The 23,913-nt window shown below is 41.9% G+C and overlaps 1 protein-coding gene across 15 annotated transcripts in view; it reads right to left on the bottom strand.

Annotated features, from left to right (window-relative positions):
- Nucleotides 1-1,874: 1,874 nt before the first annotated feature.
- The window catches only part of Cep63 (centrosomal protein 63), a 37,181-nt gene continuing 15,142 nt past the window's right edge, over nucleotides 1,875-23,913 (bottom strand). For 8 of the 15 annotated variants that reach the window (XM_052187517.1, XM_052187515.1, XM_052187518.1 and 5 more), the window contains 10 exons: nucleotides 21,493-21,606; nucleotides 16,388-16,621; nucleotides 15,961-16,094; nucleotides 14,831-14,968; nucleotides 13,034-13,148; nucleotides 10,903-11,100; nucleotides 9,183-9,269; nucleotides 5,014-5,219; nucleotides 3,791-4,070; nucleotides 1,875-2,201 (listed from right to left, as the gene is read on the bottom strand). In XM_052187517.1, the coding sequence (XP_052043477.1) occupies nucleotides 2,043-2,201; nucleotides 3,791-4,070; nucleotides 5,014-5,219; nucleotides 9,183-9,269; nucleotides 10,903-11,100; nucleotides 13,034-13,148; nucleotides 14,831-14,968; nucleotides 15,961-16,094; nucleotides 16,388-16,621; nucleotides 21,493-21,606 (1,665 nt within the window). In that variant the 3' untranslated portion in view covers nucleotides 1,875-2,042. Of the gene's footprint in view, nucleotides 2,202-3,790; nucleotides 4,071-5,013; nucleotides 5,220-9,182; nucleotides 9,270-10,902; nucleotides 11,101-13,033; nucleotides 13,149-14,830; nucleotides 14,969-15,960; nucleotides 16,095-16,387; nucleotides 16,622-21,492; nucleotides 21,607-23,913 lie in introns of those variants that run through there. The other 7 variants (XM_052187527.1, XM_052187522.1, XM_052187523.1 and 4 more) reach the window with 5 other exon arrangements.

Below are 23,913 nucleotides of genomic sequence, written 5' to 3'. Positions count from 1 at the left end.
CACTCTAGGGAAGAGGACCCGAGCTCAGATCCCAGCTTCCCTGTAAAACGGTGGGTGCTGCAATACATATCTGTACCCCCAAACACTGGGCAGACTGAGGCAGGAGGATACTCAGTGCTAACTGGCCAGCCAGTCTAGCAAAAATGGCAGGCTCTTGGTCAAGAGACCCTGTCTTGAGAAATAAGGTGGGAGATGATAAAGGCAGGCACTGCAGTGCCAAGCTCTAGCCTCCACACATCCACCACGTATACACATTAACTTATAATGTACACGTACACACACACACACACACATCATGTTGAATATTGACTCCACACACACTCATTCCTGTCTCCCTGCTGTCCTCGGACAGTAACAGGAGGGCCTTGTGAGTTGTGCTTATCCAGTCTTGGATATTCAGCCTCCAAAACCATGAGCCAAACAAAGGCTGCTCCTTTATAAATTACGTTGGTAGTAGTTTGAATGAGAGGTGCCCCTTATAGGCTCATGTGTTTGGACACTTAGCCCTCAGCTGGCGGTGGCATTTGGGGAGATGATAAAACCTTTGGGAGGTATGCTAGTTAGTTGTTTGGGCTTTGCCAACTTGACACAAACTAGAGTTATTTGAGATGAAGATCCTCAATTGAGAAAATGTCTTCATCAGCTTGTCTATAGGTAAGTCTGTAGGGCATTTTCTTGATTAATGACTGATGTTCCACAGTAGAGCAGTGCTATCTCTGGGCAAGTGGAAAGCAGGCAGAGCAAGCCACGAGGAGCAAGCAAGCAAGCAGCATGCTTACTCCATGGCTCCACTCCAGTTCCTGCTCCAGTTCCTGCTCCAGGTTCCGATCCTTTTTTTTTTCCATCTCAAATAACTAATCTTAAATATTAGTGACAAACACTAATTCTCCAGGGAACCAGAATGAAGAGAGGTGTGGGCAAGTTTCTGAAATCTTAACCTTACAGCCACAGACTGCATTCCCAGGAGCCTAGAAGCAGAACACAAGTCTAGGGCTCCAGGAACTTAGGCTAACTGAAATGTGACATTTCTTCCATTATGACTAGAGGCTGTAACCCACGGTGGTATTCCAGTACCTGTGGCTTTAGTTCTAACAGAAATCACAGGTGTTTCCACAGCTCATTAGAATGGCTGCAAACATCCCAGAACATCCTCTGCATGCACTGCTGCTCAAGGCACGGTGGGTGATAGACCTGCCACAAGACCTTGTTATTTAATGAGTTAATAGAGAAGCACACGTAAGACAGTGTCACAAATTTGCTTTTCTTGGGTTTTGATAGCTTAATGTCAACATAATTGCTGTTCTTGTTAATGCTGTGCATTTTATTTCTTACATTTAGTCTTTTTCAGAGAAGTCCCAGGGCTCCACCACAATGCAGGAAGAATCCTCAACAGCAAGACAATCAGCCCTCCGTCCATTTGGGAAGGAGTGAGGAAGGTAGAAGAGGAGGATCCTGGCTATTTTGGGGAGGGGGAGGGGCTCTGGACCTGAGCTGTCTTGTAATGTCTCACATCCTGATTTAGCACATCTTTTGTGTGTACATGTTTGTTCATGTGTGGGACTGTGTACACAGACATATGTGTGTGTGTATACAGGTGTGTGTATGTGTGTGTGTGTGTGCACGTGTATACTAGAGACATGTGTTAGGCAAGCACTTAACACTGCATTGTCTTTCTCTACCATGCCCAGTCAAGTTCAGAGAAATATCAGCAGGGCTTGCTAAACAGTCCACTACATACTTCCTTTAAGGGAAGCTCTGTAGTTTCTTTAGTTTCAAACTGTATAGTACAATCTTTATTTTAATTAGTACACAGCTATTCACATGTAAGTCAGAAAGAAAAAGTATTGCTCTGTGGTAATAAATATTCCTGTGAGAAAAGTCTGCAAAGTGGTTTATTCTCACAAGTTACTATTGGAAGCAGTCCTTCAAACAAACCAGTGAAAATACCTAAGTGCCCGATTTGCAGATTCTTCAGTGCTGCTCTTGCAGGCATCGCTTTATTAGAACTTTATAATCCAGTCTTCTGTCTGCGGCTGCGCAGGCTACACGAGGGCTGTGAACTGCCTCACCGTCTTCTCACTCTCCCTTTTTAGTTCTTCAATGTGGGCATCCAGGCGCTCTAGAATATGGTGAGACCTCAGCTCCTCCTCCTCTAGAAACCTGGTAGCTATCGATCCCAGAGGAGAGACGGGCAGCGAGCACTGGGAGAGGGACAAATCAGGACATGTGTTAGGAAGCAGGGAGGAATGCCCTGGCACTTTGATATTTTCTGCCTAGCCCTGTTAAAGGGGGAATTTTTCCTGAGGAGATATTTTCATCTTAATGCCAAGAAAGAAAAGAAGGCAAGTTCTGAAAACGTCACACCGCAGATCTCTTTCTTTATGACCCAAAGAGTGCCTATGTAAAGTGTATAGACAATGTTGTCAGTAGCCTGCCTGCCACTTACTGGAGAATACAGACAATGCCTGCTATTTCAAAACTCTGAATATTACTCACTTTAAAGCACTGAAAATCTACAGGAAACAAATGCCAGTTAAAAAAACAATATTTTCCCCTTTCTTAAAATTCCACTTCATGGTCTTTGATTTGCAACTCTCCATTCTGGTGATATTTCAGATACTGGATTTTTGAAGGTAATACAAGAAATCTAGCACATTTGGTTTGCTCTCATTTAGTGTTATACTTAGGAAGTCACCTTAAACACTGAGTTAACACAAATCATTGCCTCTAGGGGAAATAAACACACACAGTATAGACATATATACACCCTCTTGTCTCTATCTGACAAAACAGAAATGAGTTTCAGAAGTGAGAAATAACTTTCCCAAGGCTACCACAGTAACTGGTGCTGGAACTAAGGCTCTCACACAACAAGGTGCTACCTGCTACCACCATGTGAACACTGAAACAGAAAAGAAACATGAGGCCACCTTTGCTCCCTCTATCAGGAGCAGGGGAGACAGCTCTCCTGCTTTCTGTGTCCACGCGTGTGCACAGCAGGGCCACAGTCCATTTCAGTGGGTAGTCAAATGGGCAAGTACTGGACAGTATAACCATCAACTACCTGACTTCTGAAGGAAACACATGATGCTCACACTAATTGGAAAAGTTGACATTTGTGGAATCACATCATCACAGGGCAGGGAAAGCTGGCTGCCAAACTTAGAAGATAGGTACTTTTCAGGGTGTTGATTCTTTTTAACTATGTGTAAGTAAAATGGACATTTATTTTGAAAACTATAGGAAAATCTTTCCATAGAATTGCTGACACATTTAGAAATAAAAAAAAAAAAAGTTACTAAACTTTCACAAAAACACCAAAGCTGACAACGGGCACTGAGCAGCCCAACCCCGGCTCCACGATGGAGGGTAAAGAACACTGGAGCCCTGTGGTGAGGATGAGGGGCCACCCGGGCCGTCACAGGTACCCAAATCACACTCGCACACCTCGGATGCACCACCATCATCCCCAGGCCACCAGCTGCTCTTCTCCCTCCTCACTATCCATGCTGGAGACAGAGCCGTGACTCAATCCCTGCAGCTTGGTCAGCCCTCTCTGGGAAAGGCAGGCAGGAAGGTGCAGGCTAAAGTCAATAAGTAGCTGCACACATATTGCAAGTATTTTAGAACTTGAATTTGAAGTCATCTTAGTTGAATGTGCCTTCACAAGCAAAACTGCAAATGTGAAAGTAATACAGGGTACTGACTGGGACCCAGTAAGAAAAAAATCACCCTCTTTACCTTAAAATTAAAAATAAAGATAAATATTGAGATGAGAAAGTTTTCATACCGAAGATACAAACTCTTCTTGGTCATTCATACAGTCAGACAGACTGTCAGAAAAGTTGACATCATTAATATCTAGCATTGAAGGCAAAGAGTGAGTCTGAAATATAAAGTTGGAAGGCAGAGAGACGATGGAGCTGTCGGGGCTGATGTGAGAACTCAGGGGGCTGGGGCCCCTGGCCACGGGGTCTATGCTATCCAGCGTTTGTCCTCGAGGCGGGTGTTGACCTGTTTTGTACTGCTCAGTCTTTATTCCATCATGTCTGTGCTGGCCATGGGTTGGCCTGGATAGCAGATTAGAAAACAAAATAAATGAAAAACTGTAGCAACGTTTCTCTCCACTAACTGCTGAAAGAAGCAAGCTCATAAGAGGCTAAGCAGCGACTCTATTGTGTACAATGAGCGGCCCGCCCACTCGGAGACAAGTGCTCCTCGAGCACGCGCACCCGGGCTCTTCCCCACACGCTTCCATCACAGCAGAGGCCAAACAAGCTGCCTTGGGGTGCAGAAGGAACAGGGCCAGGGCGCCCTGCGCACAGAGAAAGCTCACAGTGTCACTGTGGGTGAGGGGGGGGGAGGGGGTGCCGACAAAGGCTTCTGGTAGGAAAACACACAAGCTACACAGAACAAACTAAAGCCAGTTGGTTTCTCATTGAAATAACCTTTCTTATGGTAACAACCTAAAATTAATTGATCAACAATATAGTGGTGGCTTTTTATAGAAAGCCGTGTTTTACTTCTTATGAAACAGGTGTGATGAAGGCAGTAGGAGGCAGCATGAAGAGACTCTGGGGAACAAGACGCTGCTTACACCTACACGCAGGGTGCACAGAACAAAAGCTGTGGTGAAACAAGGGCTGAGCCACCTGAGTCTCTTGTACACATTGTGATGGGCAGTGACGGACAAACCAGAGCCTGTGACGACTGCACAGCTCTAAGCCAGAAAGTCTTCTCAAAGCAGGAAATCACACTGTAGCACACACATTTCAAAGAGATTTTTAAGAAACTTTACTTAAGGTGCTAGAGAGATGGCTCAGCGGTTAAGAGCACTGACTGCTCTTCCAGAGGTCCTGAGTTCAATTCCCAGGAACCACATGGTGGCTCACAACCATCTGTAATGGGATCCGATGCCCTCTTCTGGTGTGTCTGAAGACAGCTACAGTATACTCACATACATAAAATATAATAAATAATTCTTTAAAAAGAGTGAGAAAAAAAAAACTTTACTTAAGCTCTGCATTCCTGAGCCCGGCTGCTCTGCTATGTGCTGGGTTAAAGGTCCTGCCATCTTTGTTTTTGCACACGTGAGTAGCATGCTCCAGTTGAGATTTGGTGCTCATCAAATCTTTCTGTAGTTGTTGATTTTCAGACACTAATTTATTTAATGCCTCAATATAATTCTCCTGAAGGTCTGCTAGTGAAATTTCTTTTGCCTAATAAAAAAAGAACACTAGAATCACTAGTATGTTTAAGGGTAATTATGATCAATCTACAACAGTGCTGGCTGAAATATTTTCTGTTTTAGTTTTAACTATGACTTTACTTAGAGAAGTAAAGATTTGTCTTTAACCCTCTTAAATGAACACAGGAAAAGCATCAGTCTGCCTAGAGTGAAGGAAGAGACAAAGTTAGAGGCAGGGTGGCTTCCCTCTGTACATGTACAACAAGGCAGAGGAAAGCTTCAAGACTCAGAGACAAGACAGGAAATAAAGAAGAATGAGGAGCCCTCTTCCCACCCTACCCCAACCCTCACACACAATACCCATGGAAGGAAATTAAGAGAACTAATTCAAAGAAAGTAATTTAAACACAAGGGTCTAAAGAGAATTCTGGCCAAAAGGGGTTAGCTTTAAAATAAATACCCTTTCATCTTAAACCCTTTTTGGTGTGTAGTTTGATATGAAGTTAGCAACATAAAAGCAGCACTGAATTATATGGCAGGAATCCACCATGAACTGGTCTGAGTTCTGTGATCATACATCTTATTTCTTAATAATACACATCTACCTTCTTTTTCTAATTTTTTTCATTTAATTAGCATTCTACAAAATTATGGTGATCTTTATAGCTTAACATATTTCATTTTCTGCAAAGAAAAATTGTGAAAGTAAGCTAGTCGACAGAGTTCTGATAAACATAACTTACCTATCAACTCACAAGTGTGTAAATATACTTATAAACTTGGAATGTACAAGATCTTTCAGTAGCTGTCCATGTTTTATAATATCTCAGAGAAGTGTATTCACAGGACATGTACTACACTGTCAACTACCTACCCACCTTTGTATTTCTAAAATGCTACACTGTGAACTACTACTCATCTTTAAAGTGGCCAATATTAATCAAAGATGCTGCTTTCATTATGATAATTAATTTGGGAAAGTAGATTCACCTTCCTGGGTGGTATATGCAAAAAGGTATTTCCTAGTAATTATGTTTTGATAATCTATACAAATATTCATACTGTATATAACTCTGAAACCAGAGAAAGCTAACGCTGACAAGATTTTACAACTTTGATGTCTGAAATCATTAAACCAGCATTTCTTAACCTATGGGTCATGACCCCTTTAGCAAATGTCTATTGCCAAAAATATTTAGATTACAATTCATATCAGTAGCGAAATCATGGTTATGAAGTAGCAACAAAAATAATTGTATAGTTGGGCTCACTACAACATGAGGAACTGTATTGAAGGGTCACAGCAGTTGAGACCCACTACACATACCTAAAAAGAAGATAACCTTGTCCTTTTTGTGCATCTTTCTGAAATCTCCAAGAGCTATTTCCTTAGTAGCAATTATCCCAGGAGCATGAATGGGAAAGGTGGCATGACAACTGGGGAGCAGGCATGTACTCGGTGGGGACAGAGGGTCAGCTCCCATTCAGGAGGGTTCAGGAGAAGGTCAGCTCCACAGAACCCTGCGAAGTCTACCTTTAATACTTCTGGAATCTCTCAGTTCTTTAATGTGAACAGGGAGCCACTCTAATACTGACAAATGGCACATTTTTAAAGAACACCATAGTGTAAGCCAGATTAGTCCACAAATTACTACTCACTTGGTATTGGCTTTATCAGGGCACACAGTCATTCGTCGGCTACATTCTCTCTCGCTCACTCACTCACCTGCTCATCCATTTCTTATCCACCCATCTAGTCATTAAGCCAGCCAGCTGTTTACCCACGTGCCTCAGCCTCCGCCTCCATCCATCTTCTATCTCCTTGATAAAACTTTATAAAATATTTAGCTATGGGACTGAGAAGACAGTTCAGTTGGTAAAGTACTTGCTGTGCAAGAGGACCAGAGCTCAGATCTATAACACTCATGTAAATGCCGGCCGAGGGGACATGGTAGACTGCTGGTAATCCTAGTACTTGGAAAAAGGAGACCGGATCTCTGGAGAAAGCTGGCTAGCCAGCCCAGCACAACTGGCAAGCTCAGGGTCCACGTGAGACCCTGCCTCAGTACAAAAGGTGGAGAATGATAGAGGAAGACACCCAATATCAACCCCTAGCTTTCATACATTCACACACATACATGCATGTACACACACGTGCACATACACAATCACCCACCATGCACACAAAAATAAAATTATAGTAAATATTTTAAATGTTTGGCTATTGTCTCCTCTATTTCTTTCCATCCATGAGTTTGTGCTTTAATTTTTTTTTATTATAGTATCAAAGGGATGTGGAGTAGCAGAAAAATTAAATGACTATTTCCATCTTAAATGACAGCATATTTCAGAGTACAATCATAAATCAAGCATTTAAGTAACCAGTTTATTTCACAACACCTGCTATGCCCATTTCTGAACTTTTACTCCCATGAGCTGTGTTCTCTGGGGATGCAAACTGATGAGAACCCTGAAGAACACGACTATTAACATCACAGGTGGAAATACCAGGCGGACTTGGGCTGTATGGATTTACAAGCTTCATGTCCATGACTCAACTGTACTGAAGGCAATCTCTATGTGCATGGGAGAGCCTGCTCTTAAAACACTTGCCAAGAGAGGCCACATATTAACTTTCTAAATCATTATCAAGCCTATTAGCAAGAAAAATTATGTTTAAAAATTTTGGTTATTATGGAAGTTTAATAGCTTCCCTTACTCACTTGAATTTAAATATCTACTTAGTTCTTAGCCCTTTTCCTACTGGGTCTCTTTCCTATCACCTTTGTAGGACATTCTTATTTGCTGACATTTTATGTTAGCCTGTGTCTACTTATAGATTACTGCTCCTTGTCCATTTCTTTCACAGCACTAATGCTGTCCATCCAGGGCCTCATGCTAGGCAAGTGCTCTCCCTCTAAGCTCCACTCCCAGCCCCTCTGTTGTTATTTTTATTCTGAGACAGCGTCTTGTCCAATGTGGTCCTCAACTCTTGGTCCTCCTGCCTCAGTCTCTCGAGTAGCTGGGATTATAAGCATAGGCCACCATACTTGGCTTCTATAATCAGTCTTTTTAATGGAGCCTTTTGCCATCCAGAAATTTTACAATTTTATGTTGTAAAATCCTTTATGGCTTCATGATGCTTAGAGAATCTTGCCATCTAAAAGATTACGAAAACAGTCCCCCATCTTCCTAGTTGAAATAAAGTGTTCTTCTAGCCTTCTGCACTTTTCTTCACTCTCGGCCTCCATGACTGTGAAACTGGAACTACTTGGGAACAAATAGGGAGCCTTCTGTGACTATGTATCTTTGTGGAGGCAGAATACTCCCTGGATGTTCAGAAAAAAAGAATTCAATCTTCTGACATTTGACCTACACCAGAAAAGATGGGTCAGAATAGATGCACCATTTTATAAATTGTAAGACTTTTACAATAATGGTCTTCATACTGTCTGTTAGCCAGTCCTGTTCTGATCTCACAGTAGCGCATATGTATTTCTCATATTCTCCACTAAATTATTATAATATCTTTAGACATTTGATTTAGAATTTGGTCATTTATCCCGTGTTCAATCTAGCACTAAGTATTCTAGAATATTTGAGTAAATTAACTATGCTTCATAGAAATAAAATGAAAACTGAAGTATTTCAAGGATGGCATGGTTTATAATAAAGACAGTGAGCACAATAGCACAGCACTAAAGCAGCACCCAGCGTCCACTTCATAATCACTGTCAGCACTATGCTGAACCCTTTACAGATACCTTTCTCGCTGAGAACACAGACTATATATGCATCTTATCACACGTAACAGAAAAAATATCCTACTGCTACAGCAAAAGTGTCCTCTGGCAGGAGGGTACCTGGACCTCATTTGTGACTGTATCTCCTAAGGGACTGTTCAACTAGTTAGCTCTACCTCACCCTAGCACCAACAGTAACAGTTCCGGCCAAAGGCTTCAGACACATAGACGCTGAGTGTCAGTGTGCATACCTCATGCAAGCCCAGCTCCAGCTTCATCACTGTCTCGGAAAGACGGCGATTCTCTAATTTGAGAGATTCCAGCTGACTCAGAATCTCCTGCAAAGGAAAACCGGAGGCGGGTGAACTCACATAAATCAAATGTATCTTACAAAGCTTTTCCACATCATTTTCTCTAGTCTACTTAGTCTAGTCTATGTTGTCTATCCATATAGATAAACTTTTAAAATGTGTGTCATGTGGGGTGTTGTGTGTGTTGCATACACACGAGAGCACAGGTACACCTGCCATGTCGAGAGCACAGGTACGCCTGCCATGTTTATTTGCAGAGACCAGAGTCAACAAGTTCTCAGAATTAACGTATCACTGCTGCCCTAGCCTCTGCAATGCTAGGGTAATAAACACAACATGCAGCCATGCCTGGCTTTTTATGTAGGTTCTGGGAATCCCAACCCAGGTCCTTGTGTTTGCAGAGAAAGGGCTTTCACTCCCTCAGCCGTCTCTAGGCCCCACATAGACTTTTTAAGAGTGTGTCAAAGGTGTTAGCAGGTAAAGCAGTATGCATGTGATTAACTGTCGCTCAGGCATGAATGGGGCTAAGGCACAAAGTTGCAGCCATGGGACGATCTTAGCCACACCCTGCTTCCACCTCTCCTGACTTTCTACTGCCAACCCCACGTGGGACTGCACTTGCATAAAGCATTCATTTATGTTCAGCCTTTCTGCTGAGCTCTTCTGCTACTAGACCATCTCTATGAAAAGATCCCTGCTGCCTCTCACGGCCTTCTCCCTCAGCAGACACGGTCTGGGAAACTCCTTGGCTGCTACTTCTTTTAACATTCCATCCTACTCTTTCACCCCAACTGAGGAATCTGCTAAATTTGATCCAAGTCACTCTCAGGTATACTCCATTGCCCTTTCACTGTAACTGCTACGTCTGGGGAGAGGGATTTCAAATGCCATCTTCATGCAAGGACTTCCACAACTAAATGGCCAGTCCTAGAATCTCAGGCTTTCTGTGGAGGCAACTAACCAAATTTTCCAAATGAAAGTTTAGGCTTTATCTGAAACCAGATGTGCTAAACCAACACCCCCCACCCCACCCGTCCCTAGTTTCCCCATGACAGATGGCCCCTTTCACAGGAATGCATCATCTTCCACAGCACTGCAACCATCTTCGTCCCATTGGGTACAGGGCATTACTCAGCCACCCGAGTGATCTCCATCCCTCAGCGAGCTCCACTGCTCAGCGAGCTCCATCCCTCACCGAGGGCAGCTTCTCTCTCTGCCCCCTTTGCTACCCTAGTCTAATCAAACGCAAAGACCGGCCAACTGTGCGGCCAAGCATCTCCAGAGTGCACCCACTCCCATTTCCCTTGAATGGCAGGCCCTGGTCCATGGCCAGGCCACACCTTGCAGTTATAGCAGCTCCGCATGGCCTCTTCCAGATTACCATTCTCCTCTTGCAGGAATAGAGGTCTTTATTCCAGATATGCAACTCTTCAGCTGTGTTCCCAGCACCTTGCCCACCTACCACTAGGGTAGTGATCATCTTCCTTGTCTGCATCCATCTGGCCTCCCCACCAACCCTCACCATCCTACTTACTAACCAGCCCAAAGCAGGTGTCTACTGAAAGTTCACTGAAATATGTAAGTCATTCCTTGAACAAATTCATTCTTTAAAAACAAACAGGCAAACATTAAGTGGAGAAAGAGCTCTGGGTGACCTTACCTTATGCTCTACGGCCTTTTCTTCTGCCTTCTGCATCTCTGCCTTCAGCTGCTTTTCCATGTCTGAGGAGGAACACTTGGCAGAAGCAATGGTGATATCTCGCTGGTGTAACTCCCGAGTTAGCTGGGAAATTTCCATCTTCATTCCTTCCAGGGCAGAACTGTAAGTCTGATCAGCCTGCAGAATCTGTTCCTTCAACTATGGAGAGGCACAAAAGAAAACACCAAAAGTTGAAAGTATTTAGGATTCAGGCAGTAACTCTGACACTTAGGAGACAAAGCCAGAGATAGGAAGACCTCAAGATTGAGAGCAGCCTGCTCTGGCCAATTGAACTTCACAGGAAGACCCCATCTCAACAAACAAGGTTTAGAGATGTAGCTCAGTGGTAGAGCACTTGCCTAGCATGTGCAAGGCCCTAGAAGAACAAAATATTTAGAAAGAAAGACACCTGGTTAGTGGCTGCCAGGATAGGGTTGTCATTTTCTTTAATATTGTCGTCACTATTAAATTGTTCTAGTAGATAAACCCCTACCAACGTTCATGTAAGCAACCCTAAACTCTGTAGGCCTAAAAGAAACACAAAGAGAAAGAAGGAAGGAGACAAGACAGAAAAGAGAGATCACAGAAGAGAGCAAAAGAGGGAGTTGGGGAGGAACAGGACACAGGGCATACCACACATATGTGTATGAAATGGACAGGTAAATGTTTAAGGTACAGAATTTAACAAAGAAAAATATATAAAAATTAATAAAATAAGGTAATATTTATCTTACCTTAAATCATGAAAATTTTCCTAGATTAAATATACAGAAATTCATCAATTTGCCAACTTGTATAACTATTCTGAAAGTCTGGTGGTTAAATTCAAAATCATACATTAGGTCTCAGAAGACCATGTGTTACTCAAACAAATGGCAAAGTCTATGTCTAATTTATGTAGTCTCTAAGACTTTCATTCTTTTCACAGCTACAAATTAAAATTTGTTTGTTTTGCGCTTTTTGTTTGTTTCTTTATCTAGTTTTCTGTTTCTCAGATAAGAAATAACAGAAAGATAAGAGGTAGGAAGGGGCAAGAGCCTTTGAGGAAGGCAGCTCAGTCAATAACATGCCGCAGCAGGAACAGAAGGACTAGGTGTGTATTCCTAGCGCCCACATGAAGATCATCTTGGAAAGTTGTAGATATCTGTAATCCTAGCACAGGGGAGAGGGATGCAGGGACAGGGTGATTCTGGATCTCAATGGCCAGTTAAGCTAGTCAGCCAATAAATATACTGAGTTCAGTTAGAGCCCCTGAGACAGGTGAGGGTGTGGGGAGAGAGCAATAAGTAGCCACTTAATATCTACTTCTGGGCTCTATATATACATGCATGTGTCCTCTCTCTCTCTCTCTGTCTCTCTCTTTTGCATGTGCACGCGCGCGCGCGCGCGCGCGCACACACACACACACACACACAGGAACTAGCAATAATCTCAAACTAATGAAAAACACAAATTAAGCCAAGTATGGTAACAGATACCTCTAATCTCAATATTTAGAATTCAAAAGACCAGAGGATCATGAGTTTGAGGCCAACCTGGGCTACATAACAAGACTAATCCTCCAAATAAATCCTTTATAAAATTAATTTATTTTTGGTATTTTGAGACAGTCTCATCTAGCCCAGGCTGGCACTGATATCCTGTGTCTGCCCCTCCCGAGGCCAGGATTAGAGTGCAACAGCACACTGAGGCCAGGACCCCTTAATAAAAAGGCTCTGAATAACAACAGCCAATGAGGACATTAACTACTTCATAGCACAGAGGAAAAATATATTTATCTTTAGCCAATAAGAAAATGACAGGTCTTTTGTAAGAAATAATACAACTGTTTAGAAATCCTCATGCACATATCTCAATTATGTTTTTTAATTACTGGTTTCACAATTTCCCCCACGTGCACAATGTACTTTGATCATCCATCCATCCATGTCATGCTCTCTTAGCCCTCCTCCGCGCACTGAGCATATTCTCCCCACCGCTTCCAGCAAACTCTTCCACTGACCCTCCGTCCAGCAGTGCCCTGAACAGACTCCCTCAATGAGCGAGCGCCCGCGCAGCCCTGAGCCCAGGCGCACGACGCCGAGGCTCTCACCTTCTTTATCTCCGTCCGGTACTCATTGTTATGCCCCTCCATCCTCTTCAGCTCTTCGTATTTTTCCATTAGTTCTTGGCTCAGCTGTTTGCATGTTGCACTCACAGATTCTAAACTGTATGGCAGAAATACAACCATATAAAAATAAAATCCTGAAACCCATAAGATGGATTTTCTAAGTGTACCCTGTTGATACCCAAGATACCTCCTACTAGCACCTTAAACTTCAGACCCCTCTAAAAGTCACTTGCAACTCCCCCATCACTAGAAGCAGCAAACCCATCTCAACACTAAGGTAGTTTTGTCTTCTGTGTTTTCCTCTACTCCTTCCCCGATTTAAACTTTACTGGTTACAGAATTATAAAGACACCAGCAACTTTACTGACAGTTTTGCTCCAGCTGCATGGGTTTTCTCCAGCTCTATAAGAGAGGGAAAGTCACCAAGAACTGTCACAACAGACTCACATTTCATTGCCCTTAGCGGCACACACTCCATACTATACAGAACCATAAGAACTCTTTAAAGCATGAGTCTCCAACTCATTCTTCTTACTCAAGAGCCAGTCTTTCTGGGACGTCAGGCCCCGGAGGCAGCAGGCCTCGCACTCCAGTGCTCTTTTCTGACAGGATTCTTTTGCACCCAAACTGCTAAGCTTTGCTTAGACAAGAGCCATTTGCTCCATGTCTGCTCTTCGTATCAATGCAATCATTCCGTCACCACAAAGCACCTCCCTCCCCAGCCCTGAGAGCCAATACCTTCCCAGGAAGTAAACCCGCACTGACCTAATTACAGTCAGCCCAGTCCTCCCTCCGCTGTTCACCTTATATAATTCAATTTTTATAACTTGAAGGTAAATTTTTCTAGAAAATTTCTACTTTAAATATGCTAATTTGAATTTCTCAAGTCCTTTAACATGAATATTTTATCTCTAAAACTGAAAAGTCTATGATTAAAACATTTTACTTCTTATGCCTGCCAAACTTAGCCATTAACCCTCAACCACCACAGCACACACTTCTAAATTATACTTCTAAATTACAAATGCGCAGTACTGTATTGTTTCACAAACATAGAAAACTTGCCAGGATAAGTTATCATTCAAAAATATCATCTCTGGAAGCTGAAAAGATGGCTCATCAGTTAAGAGGACCCCCAGAGGACCCAGCTCCAATTCCCAGCACCCAAGCAGCAGCTCACAACTGTCTGCAACTCCAGTTCCAGGGTTTCCGATACACAAGTCTTCAAGAATTTGGTTCTAGGGCTGGAGAGATGGCTCAGTGGTTAAGAGCACTGGCTGCTCTTCCAGAAGTCCTGAGTTCAATTCCCAGCAATCACATGGTGGCTCACAACCAACCATCTGTAGTGGGTCCAGATACACACACTTCTGGTGTGTCTGGAGACAGCACTAGTGTACTCACATAAATAAAAATAAATATTAAAAAAAAATTTGATTCTGAAGAGGAAACATTCTGATGATTTAAAGGGGTTTTATTATTTTCAAAATGGAAAAAGCTCCCAAAATACTTTCTATCCATATAAACCATTCTGAAGAAAGCCCTAAAGAGGAAGTCCCGGCAAGTCAGTCTCAGACACTGCCACAGAGTATAGGCCCAGATGCAGGCCAACTGGATATGACAGTCTCTTCTGTATTTCCAATGAACTAGGGAGTGAAGCCATTTATGAAGGCTAGAGAGAAAACAACTTCATTTTTCACCAATAAATTGTTTACTGGGTCAATGTGAAAATCAAAGTTTACTCTAAAACTTCAAGTCTTAAATGCGTAGCTAATTATCTACCTGCCTTCAAGACGAGTCACCTCTGCCTGCAGAAGTTCTTCACTGCTGTGGCTCAAGTCCAACTGGGAGAACACATTATCCAAGACTCCCTGGCCTGGCGGGCTGTACTTCCTTTCCTTCTGACAGTCCTCCAGAGGCCTGAGAACAGAAGGAGGACATAGATCTCTCTCTTACCCTGGCAAACAACAATGCAAAGCCAGCCTGTTGTCCAAGTATTCTTAACTAAGTTCCTTACACCTCTTAGGTTTGTAGTGTGCTTTGCCGGGGAAGGGGGGTGTTGGGGGGGTGTTGGAGGGGGATGCCAGGAGAACAAAGCAGGGTCAGCAGCAATTTAACCTGTACTAGGATTTGGCATGTGTTTCAAGGGGAAAAGCCATATAAAATAGCAAAACTATTTCACTGACACGTGATTCCTTTTATCAAAAAAACTTTACAAGGACAGAAGCATGTCTGACTTACACAAAGGGAAGCTCATTTACCTATTAATTTTTACCATACACCTGCCTTAGCAATGATGGACATATAAAAATAAACCCAGGGTTAGAGATATATAGCTTAGTTGGTAGAGAACTCCCAGGGCACACATGAAGCCCTGAGACTGGGTGGGGTCATAACACTGTAATTACAGCACTTAGGAGGTAAAAGGCAGGGGGATCAAGAGTTCATCTTCAACTGCATAGTAATTTTTAAGGTAGCCTGGGACAGTACATGAAATCCTATCTCAAAACATAGTAGTAGTAGTAGCAGCAGCAGCAGCAGCAGCAGCAGTAGTAGTAGTAACAATAATAAAGTCAGTTCTCAAAGAGTTAGCTCAGTGACAGGCTGTTACTGATGGCAGTAGCCACTTTGCACCATACCCTAGTCCTCTAAGGCAGGGAGGCCCTGCAAGTCTCAACAAGGAGAGAATAAGGAGCCTCCAACCTTATATGATCCTCAGAATCTTAGAGACAAATGAAAAGGAGACAAAACCATCCATACAAAGTTTATGACAATAAAAATCTAACTCATAAATTAAAATCAAATAAGACAAGATGATCAAACACAAGAAATGAAAATATTTGATATTAAAATGAGCATTCAATGCCAAATAGTCAAACGGACCAGCAGAATAACATTTAAGGTTCACAGACCTTTCTACTGAGTGCTGAGTGTCAACTGCCTTTAATTTCGTTTGCAGTTTCTCCTTCTGCAGTTTTGCCTCAAGGAGGAAGCTTTCTTGAGATTGAAGACTTGCCTTCAACTCTTTCTGTTCTTCCTGCAGAGCCTGCAAAACACTCAAGAAAAAAGACAGATATTATTACAACTTTCCTTTAGCTCTCTCTTTTTCCTGCAGAGCCTGCAAAATACTCCAGAAAAAAAGTCAAATAATATTGTAATGTTTCTACTTCATGAGAAAAGCAACCAGGGAGGCTGACTGCAAGTTTTATGACACAGACAGCTTTAACACAGCTATCAAGAGCTGAGCCATGAACCTCAGCCCGAGGGGGAGGCTGAGCCTTCAGGTCCTAGTTCTAGGGCGTGCAGACATTTCCCTAACCAACTCACTCTAACACACACCTCTAAGAGCTTTTCAGATTCCCTGAGTTTCTCCTCCTTCTGCCGATGTTCCTGCAGGATAGTCATATTGGTTCCCATCAGGTCGTTGACCCTTATATTAAGGCGCTCTATTTCCAGCTCATTGGCACAGATGGTGTCCTTAGCCCGCTCAAGCTTACTGCTCAGGTGCTGAATTTCTGACTGGCTAGACAGTTCCACGGACTCTAATTTCTGTTTCCGGTTGGCAAGCTGAGCCTAAAAACATATAGATTATTAATAGGGAAAAGAGAGATGATAGAAGAATAATCAATAATTGTATTCACTGAGGAAAGAAAAGATTCCCTCCTAGGAAGGCTTGGCTATTAGCAGGTCTTGGACATTTCCTTTTAGTGGCATATCCTACTGAAGTCTACTCAAATAAAACCACTTCTCACGACCTGTAGAGTACAGAGTCTAACCTTTTGGCTCTGCATGTCAGCTGAAGTGTTTTTGGCTTCTCACATTCTGGTTTTTTTTCAAGTTTTAATTCAGTATCTAGACTGGTTTTTCATCTATACATTAAAAATGGACATAAATCCTTTGTAAAGTTAAACTTCCCTTATTTTAAACATCTCCTAAAGAAAAGACACCCACTTTTATTTTAGGAATTCAAACAGAAATATCTCTGTGGAATCCATCTGCTACAGACTTAAAGATTCTGTTGTACATAATTGAGAACCAAACTCTTGTGCCTTACAATATGGTGACACAAAGTAGATGCAAAAAAAAAAAAAAAAAAGGAGAGGTAGCCAGGCAGTAGTGGTGCATTCCTTTAATAGCACTTGGGAGGCAGAGGGAAATTATTTCTGAGTTCGAGGACAGCCTGGTCTACAGAGTGAGTTCCAAGATGGCCAGACAGCCAGGTCTACACAGAGAAACCCTGTTTCAGAAAAAAAGAAAGAAAGAGAGAGAGAGAGAGAGAGAGAGAGAGAGAGAGAGAGAGAGAGAGAGAGAGAGAGAAGGAAAGGGAAAGGAAAGGAAAGGAAAGGAAAGGAAAAGAAAAAGAGAAAGAAAAAGAAAAAGAAGAGAGGCAAAGACACGGACAAATAATTCTGTGTAAATTAGAGCTATGAGTGCTCCAGGCCTCAGGAGAGAGGCAGTTTGTTTCCCACTAGATCCCTAGAATGGCATGTGAGAGAAGACTCAGAACAAGCTCAACACTAACCACTGTGCTCGCATTTGGCAGAAAACTTCCAAAAACAATCCGACCTTCTTCTTCCCAAGAGGAAATCTTACACAGAGCCCTCTGTAGAATAAGTAATGTAGAGACTGGTTGAAGGTGAGAAGGAGAACCCAGCTGCTGTCCTTTTCTGAGCCTCAGCTCACCCATCCCTAACCTGTCCACCAGCCCTGGAGTTCTCAGAGCACAGCTGGGAAAAAACTGCCCAAACGAGTGCTCAGGAGGAGAGACGACACAACCTGAAACCTCAACACTGTGATCACTATGACACTGTGATATGAAATTCAGCGCTGGAGCTTCGGCTATGTTAAGTAACCAGTTAGTCTCCATTTGTTACTTTATAATTAGCCTCAGTTTTGAAAATCAAGTCTTCTTTTATTGATCTACTATTCCACTCATGCAAAACGACAGTATTTTCATTAACTAGAAATGACACCCCAAGTTCCCCTGTCTACTATGGCAATAAGGGAGACTGAGCACTGAGCTGTGGCTAGTCTAACATGAACAATGTTGTAACTGTGAAATGCACAGTGGGGTGTCAATGACTTAGGTTTTAAAAGAATGTAAATTTTGAACTGACAATATTTTGACATACTGGGTTAAATAAAACATATTATTAAAATTAATCTTACATTTCTTTTTACCTTTTTAATACAACTACACAAGAGAGTAAACTGTGTAACTCACATATTTCTACAGTGGCACTAATCTCAGAAATACCTCTTTTAATCCTAAGCAAGTCAGAAAATCACAGAAACAACTCCTAAAATTCCTCCTCTTAACTGGCAAGCTTTAGAAGCATTTAAAGGTAAATATATTTGAAATATAAATGTTTATGCACAAATATATTTTCTTTCAAGAAAGCAGAAATGCCCCTTATTTGCTAAGCAGTCAGAGGAGTGAGAGTTATCTCATCTACGCGAAGGCAGTGAAAGTAAGGAAACCATTAAGGCTGCTTGCCCTAGGGAGAGTGAAAGCACTTCTGTCAGAGCTCCCAGGTGGCAGACACAGCAGGGGCAGGGTGCGCACTGAACTCAGAGCCTTGTAGGCCCCTCAGCCTGCTGCCTACAGGGACACTATGGCCTGCGTGGATACATCTGAAGGCAACCCTGATGGGCAGTCAGGTAAAGGCCTGGTGCTGCAATGGAAAATCAAAGCCCTTTGCTGTCTCCAACCCCACTGTTCTTAAGCAATCTATCTGTAATAATGGTTTCCTTGAAGCTCCAAAACTACTTATAAAAAAAAAAAAGCCCATACAAAGGATGTTCTTGGTTTTCCCTAAAGCATGGAGTATAAAACTTCAATAGTGGCATAGATGAATCCAATACGTGACTCAAAGTGTGTGAAGCTGTTTTTGACTTTTCAATGTTAAAAATATGAAAGAATTTTTTCATATGACATTTCCCAGACTCTCAGACTTTCTGCTGTCCCACACATCAGTTAAATGCGATGAGTCAAGTTCAGCCGGACCCTGCCTCCAACAGCCCATTGTGGAAGAGCAGTTTTTAGACAACTGGATAAAATTTCACAGATTGAATATTAAGTAATATTACTAGTATTTATCCTATTGATGTCATATTCTATTCCTGTCATATTCTAGGGATTTTAAGTCCTTACCTGTTCAAAAATGAGTCAATGCCATTATTTGCTTTGTAACATTTTAATAGCTAAAAATAAAGAGTAAAAGTGTACCCAGCTTTAGCTTTCCAAGATGAAAGACTCGGCTGGAGAGATGGCTCCTTGGATAAGAGCACCCTGGGCTGCTCTTCCAAAGGACCTGGGTTCAGTTCCCAGCATTCACATTGCAGCTCACAATGATCTATGCCTGCAGTCCAGGAATCAGACAGTACCCTGTCTGGTACTGTGGCACTGCACAACAGTGATGACATATATACATCCAGGCAAAATACCAATACACATATATAAAAGAAAATCAATCTTTTTAAAATGCCATGTCCCTCTTTAAAGCAAAAAAGGAATTTCAAAGAACAACTGCACAAAGAAATGTGCGCATGCTGTTAACACGAATACACTCAGAGAGCCAGTCAGGACGGCATGTGACTTAGCTCACTGTACAGTACATGCCAAGGATGAGTGAAGCCCTGGGTTCAATACCACACTGAAAAGAAAATTAGGTACAATTTCTGTTATGAATTTCTAATGCTCATTACATACAAGATTGTCAAGATGATGACAATTATTAGCGCTAAGTAATGGACACATAGAGATTTAATTAAATGTTTAGTAAAGATAATCATACAGCATTGACTGACACAAACTGAGTCATAGGAAGCTTTATTTCTTGTTTAGTTTACCAAGGAAAAAGAGAAATACATTTATAAGTAATACTTTTAACTAATCAGATAACTTTATTTTAAATAAAACTAGGAGAAGAATTATTCAAATATCCTTAGTGGGCACAACAGATGTCAGTTCTTAAAAGGTATCTTATTCCATCTCTAGTTGAGTGACTGGTAAATAACAACTCCACTTTTACTAACAGTGAAGTTTGCATTATATGGAATTCATCATAATAGTAATTTGATAGCAGTGACTCAAGATTGTGTAATCAATAAACATGAATAAAATGAGGATTGAAAAAACAAAAACTCAAATGTGTTCTTTCCCAATCTAATGGCTATAATGAGGTTACAGTAACATATCAGAGCCTTTAAGAACACAGGGCTTTTTCAATCAGGTTAAACCCTGATCCCTACCTACCGAAAGCCCTCAAGAAGGCTCCACTGTCCTACTTTGGTTGGTAGCTTCTTGCAAATGACAAAACAGATTTTCATTCTGTGGGGTGTAAGGCCCTCCATGAAAGTCTCAGTGGAGTTGTTACTCATAGCAAAACCACTGACAATAGTGTATCAGACAGTTGGTATTTTAGGGGACAAAGAAAATGCCAATGCTTTAAAAAGAAAATAAAATGAATGTTTAAAAATGAAGGCTTGGTCTGGAAAGATGGCTCAGCAGTTAAGACCACTGACTGCTCTTCTAGAGGACCTAAGTTCAATTCCCAGCACCCACATGACGGCTCATGACCATCTGGAATGAGATCCAATGCCCTCAATGCCCTCTTCTGGTGTGTCTGGAGACAGCAACAGTGTACTCATAAACATAAAATGAATAAAAGGCCAAACATCTCCCTCTAGCTCTCTGAACTTAGCCAATCTGTTCTAGCATCCTAGAAATAAGTATCAGTGTGGATGGATTGTTATACTACAAATAACATACACAGCCAATAAGCACCCAACCACAGATAGTAGAGGATGGCTACACATATCCACCACCCTCTCTCTGGTTCATTCCTTCTTGTATTCTTGATTTTAAGAAAAAGGTGAAGGAGACGGCTATGTCCTAAGAACACATCCTAAATTCAGTGTCTATTTAGCTTTTCCTAAAATCCTTAGTTTTTTAAGTTCCTATCACTATACTAAAAAGAACATTTCTGCAGCCACAAAGACACTACTGTCCGTTATGATACATACCAGTGCCGTGAGTCTTTCCAGTCAAACTAACTGCACTCCCTGGCTGAGGCTCCTTAGCCAAAGTGCTTAAGCTGCCATGGAGATGAGCAAAGCTCAGACAGAAGCAGACTCAGAAAAACCAATGACAGAAGCAGAAAGAAATGGAAAATAAGGAGACAGAGGACAAAGGTGAAGGGAGAGCAGGATGGGGACCAAGATTAGGAGAGTGAAGACAGTGTGGAAGAAGGGTGACAGGAAGAGATGAGGAATCGGAGTGGTTTAGATGCTAAAGAGGCTAAGCCACAAAGAGAGGAAGACGGGCTTACCACACAAAGACTAGCATTGAGAATCCTAGTAAGACAATGGCGTCCATCAGAAGGAGCATGGCAGTGAGTCAGACTCAATCAAAACCCATGCATTAGACAGCTTAAGCCTACCTGGATTATCTCTGACTGCTCAGCCAGAGCCTTCCTCTGTGCTTCCAGAGAAGATACCTGTTGCTGATAAATTAGACGCTGCTTCTCCCAGTCCAGAGACTTCTGTCGGAATTCCTGGGGAGGCAAGTAAGGTACTTAACATCTAAGTGTTTCCAGGCTGAGACTTTCACAGTGCCCCACTCCCTGGGTACAGCAGCACCCTTCTCCTCAGCAGGAGCCCCATTACTCACTTAGCTGACTACACTGCAAAGGAGTACTGAATTCTGTTCACACTGTGCCTCTGGATGCCTGTCTTTCTAAATTTAACACTTTAGTGGTGAAGAGGAAGAAACAGGCTGTGACAGTGGCTCATGAGCATTGCTGCAGATCTGCTGCCACCTAAGGGCTGTTACCATTTTGGTTTTTTTGTTTGTTTGTTTGTTTGTTTCAGAAAAGTAATGCTAAAATTATAAAATAATATTCCCTCTGCCATCTGAATTTGTTATATTCAGATTCAGAAACTGAATAGATTGGAACAGATTTCTAAATCAGTAACTCAGTAGCCCAATTCTCACTTCTTAGTCTGCCAATAACAGTATTTTTCATAGTCAATTTTTTTATTCCATAGAAGAATTGCAAAAGCTTGAATAACACGAAAAATAGGTATCACATTTTAACAGAGTCAATAATTCAAAAATAATGGGTGATCAACAGCAATTTCAAATTCTGTGTCAGGAGAATGGGCCCAACATTTCTGAAAACAGAGCAAATCAAAGGGAAAGGGTCAGTCCTCTATCTTCCCGTCTTCGTCCTCCAGGGCCCTTCAGCTTTAGACTGATTGCTCCTTAGACTAAGTGTTACAAGTCAGCTTTCTGATATTCCATTCCTTCACAGTCTGTCTATATGACATTCTATCATATGTGCCAGCACTGACTTGGGAACAGCATTTAATAAAAACAAAACAAACCCAGTCCCATCCAGCCAGAGGGGGAGATCATGACATGTGCACTCAGTGAGCGAGTAAGTAAGAATGCTCAATGAATCAAGCAACATAAACAAACTTGTGAAGGAATTCAAAAAGGAAGCAAGCAAGCAGCTGAATTAAATACAAAAATCAATACAGGATATGAATGAGGAACTCCATAGAGACAGAAATGCTGACAAAAATCAAATAGAAATTTTTTAAATAAAAATCTCATTGAGTTGAATAAAAGTTCAATGGAAAGCCTCTCCAAATAGAAAACAGAGTTTCAGGGCCACAAGACAAGATATATGAATTGGAACATGAAGGTAATGACAAAGACAATAAGAAAATAGGAAGGGAAATGTACAAGATTCACGGGACATCGTTAAAAGGCCCAATCTAGGAGCTATTAAGATGGCCTGGTACGTGAACAATGCCTGTCATGTAAGCATATAGGCCAGCACTCACCAGAGAACCCTGGGCACGGCAGCAGACATCTGAAATTCCAGTGCTGAGGAGGTATTAACAGAAGAATTCCTAGGCCTAGACCAGCCAGGCTAGCTCAATCCGTGAATACCAGGTTCAGTGAGAGACTCTGTCTCAAAAGTAAGGTACAGAGTGACTACACGGACCTCTACACAAACATGCACATATGCGCATGCATGCTCATACACATGTGCACACACATATACACGAAGATCAAATCTACAATTCACTGGCATAGAAGAGTGAGTTCATGATAAGGGGCAGAAAATACATTCAACACAGCCACAGCTGAGAATCCCCCAAATATAGGGACATAGCCATCAAGACAAAAGAAAAAAAAAAAACATTTAGAATATCAAGACCAGAAAAGAGTCTTTCCACATCATGTTATAATTAAAACACTAAACAGTCAAAGCAAAGGACACCAAAGGGTCAAGGAAGAGGTACTAACCCATCAAGATTTATGTTTGGGTAGATTTCCCAACAAAACTAAAAGCCAAAAAGGCGTGAACAATGTGATTCAAGCTCTGAAAGACAATACTGCCAAACCAGATTATTATAACCAGAACTATCTATGCTGGTTAGTTTTTATTAATTTGACATAGAGTAGACATGCATGAGGAGAGAGAACCTCGATTGACGGTCTCCATCAGACTGTCCTCTGGACATGACTGTGGGCACTGTCTTCATTAGTGACTGTTAAGGGAGCTGCCATCCTTGGACTAATGGGCCTGGACTGAGGCTCTTGAGCCAGTGAGGCAAGCAAACCAGAAGGCAGCACTCCTCCCGTATCTCTGCATGCAGATTCTGCTTTGAGCTCCTGTCCTGGCTTCCCTTATTGATAAACTATAACCTGTAAGCTGAAATAAGCCCTTTTCTCCCCACATTGGTTTTGCTCATAGTGTTTTACCACAGCAACAGAATATTACAAATACACTCTTCTTCAAACTGAAAGAGAAAGAAAAAATGTCCTTGAAAAACAAAGAAATTCT

Source organism: Apodemus sylvaticus, chromosome 7 (assembly GCF_947179515.1).
Source record: "Apodemus sylvaticus chromosome 7, mApoSyl1.1, whole genome shotgun sequence".
Taxonomy (NCBI): domain Eukaryota; kingdom Metazoa; phylum Chordata; class Mammalia; order Rodentia; family Muridae; genus Apodemus; species Apodemus sylvaticus.
This window is presented reverse-complemented; position numbering and strand designations above follow the sequence as displayed.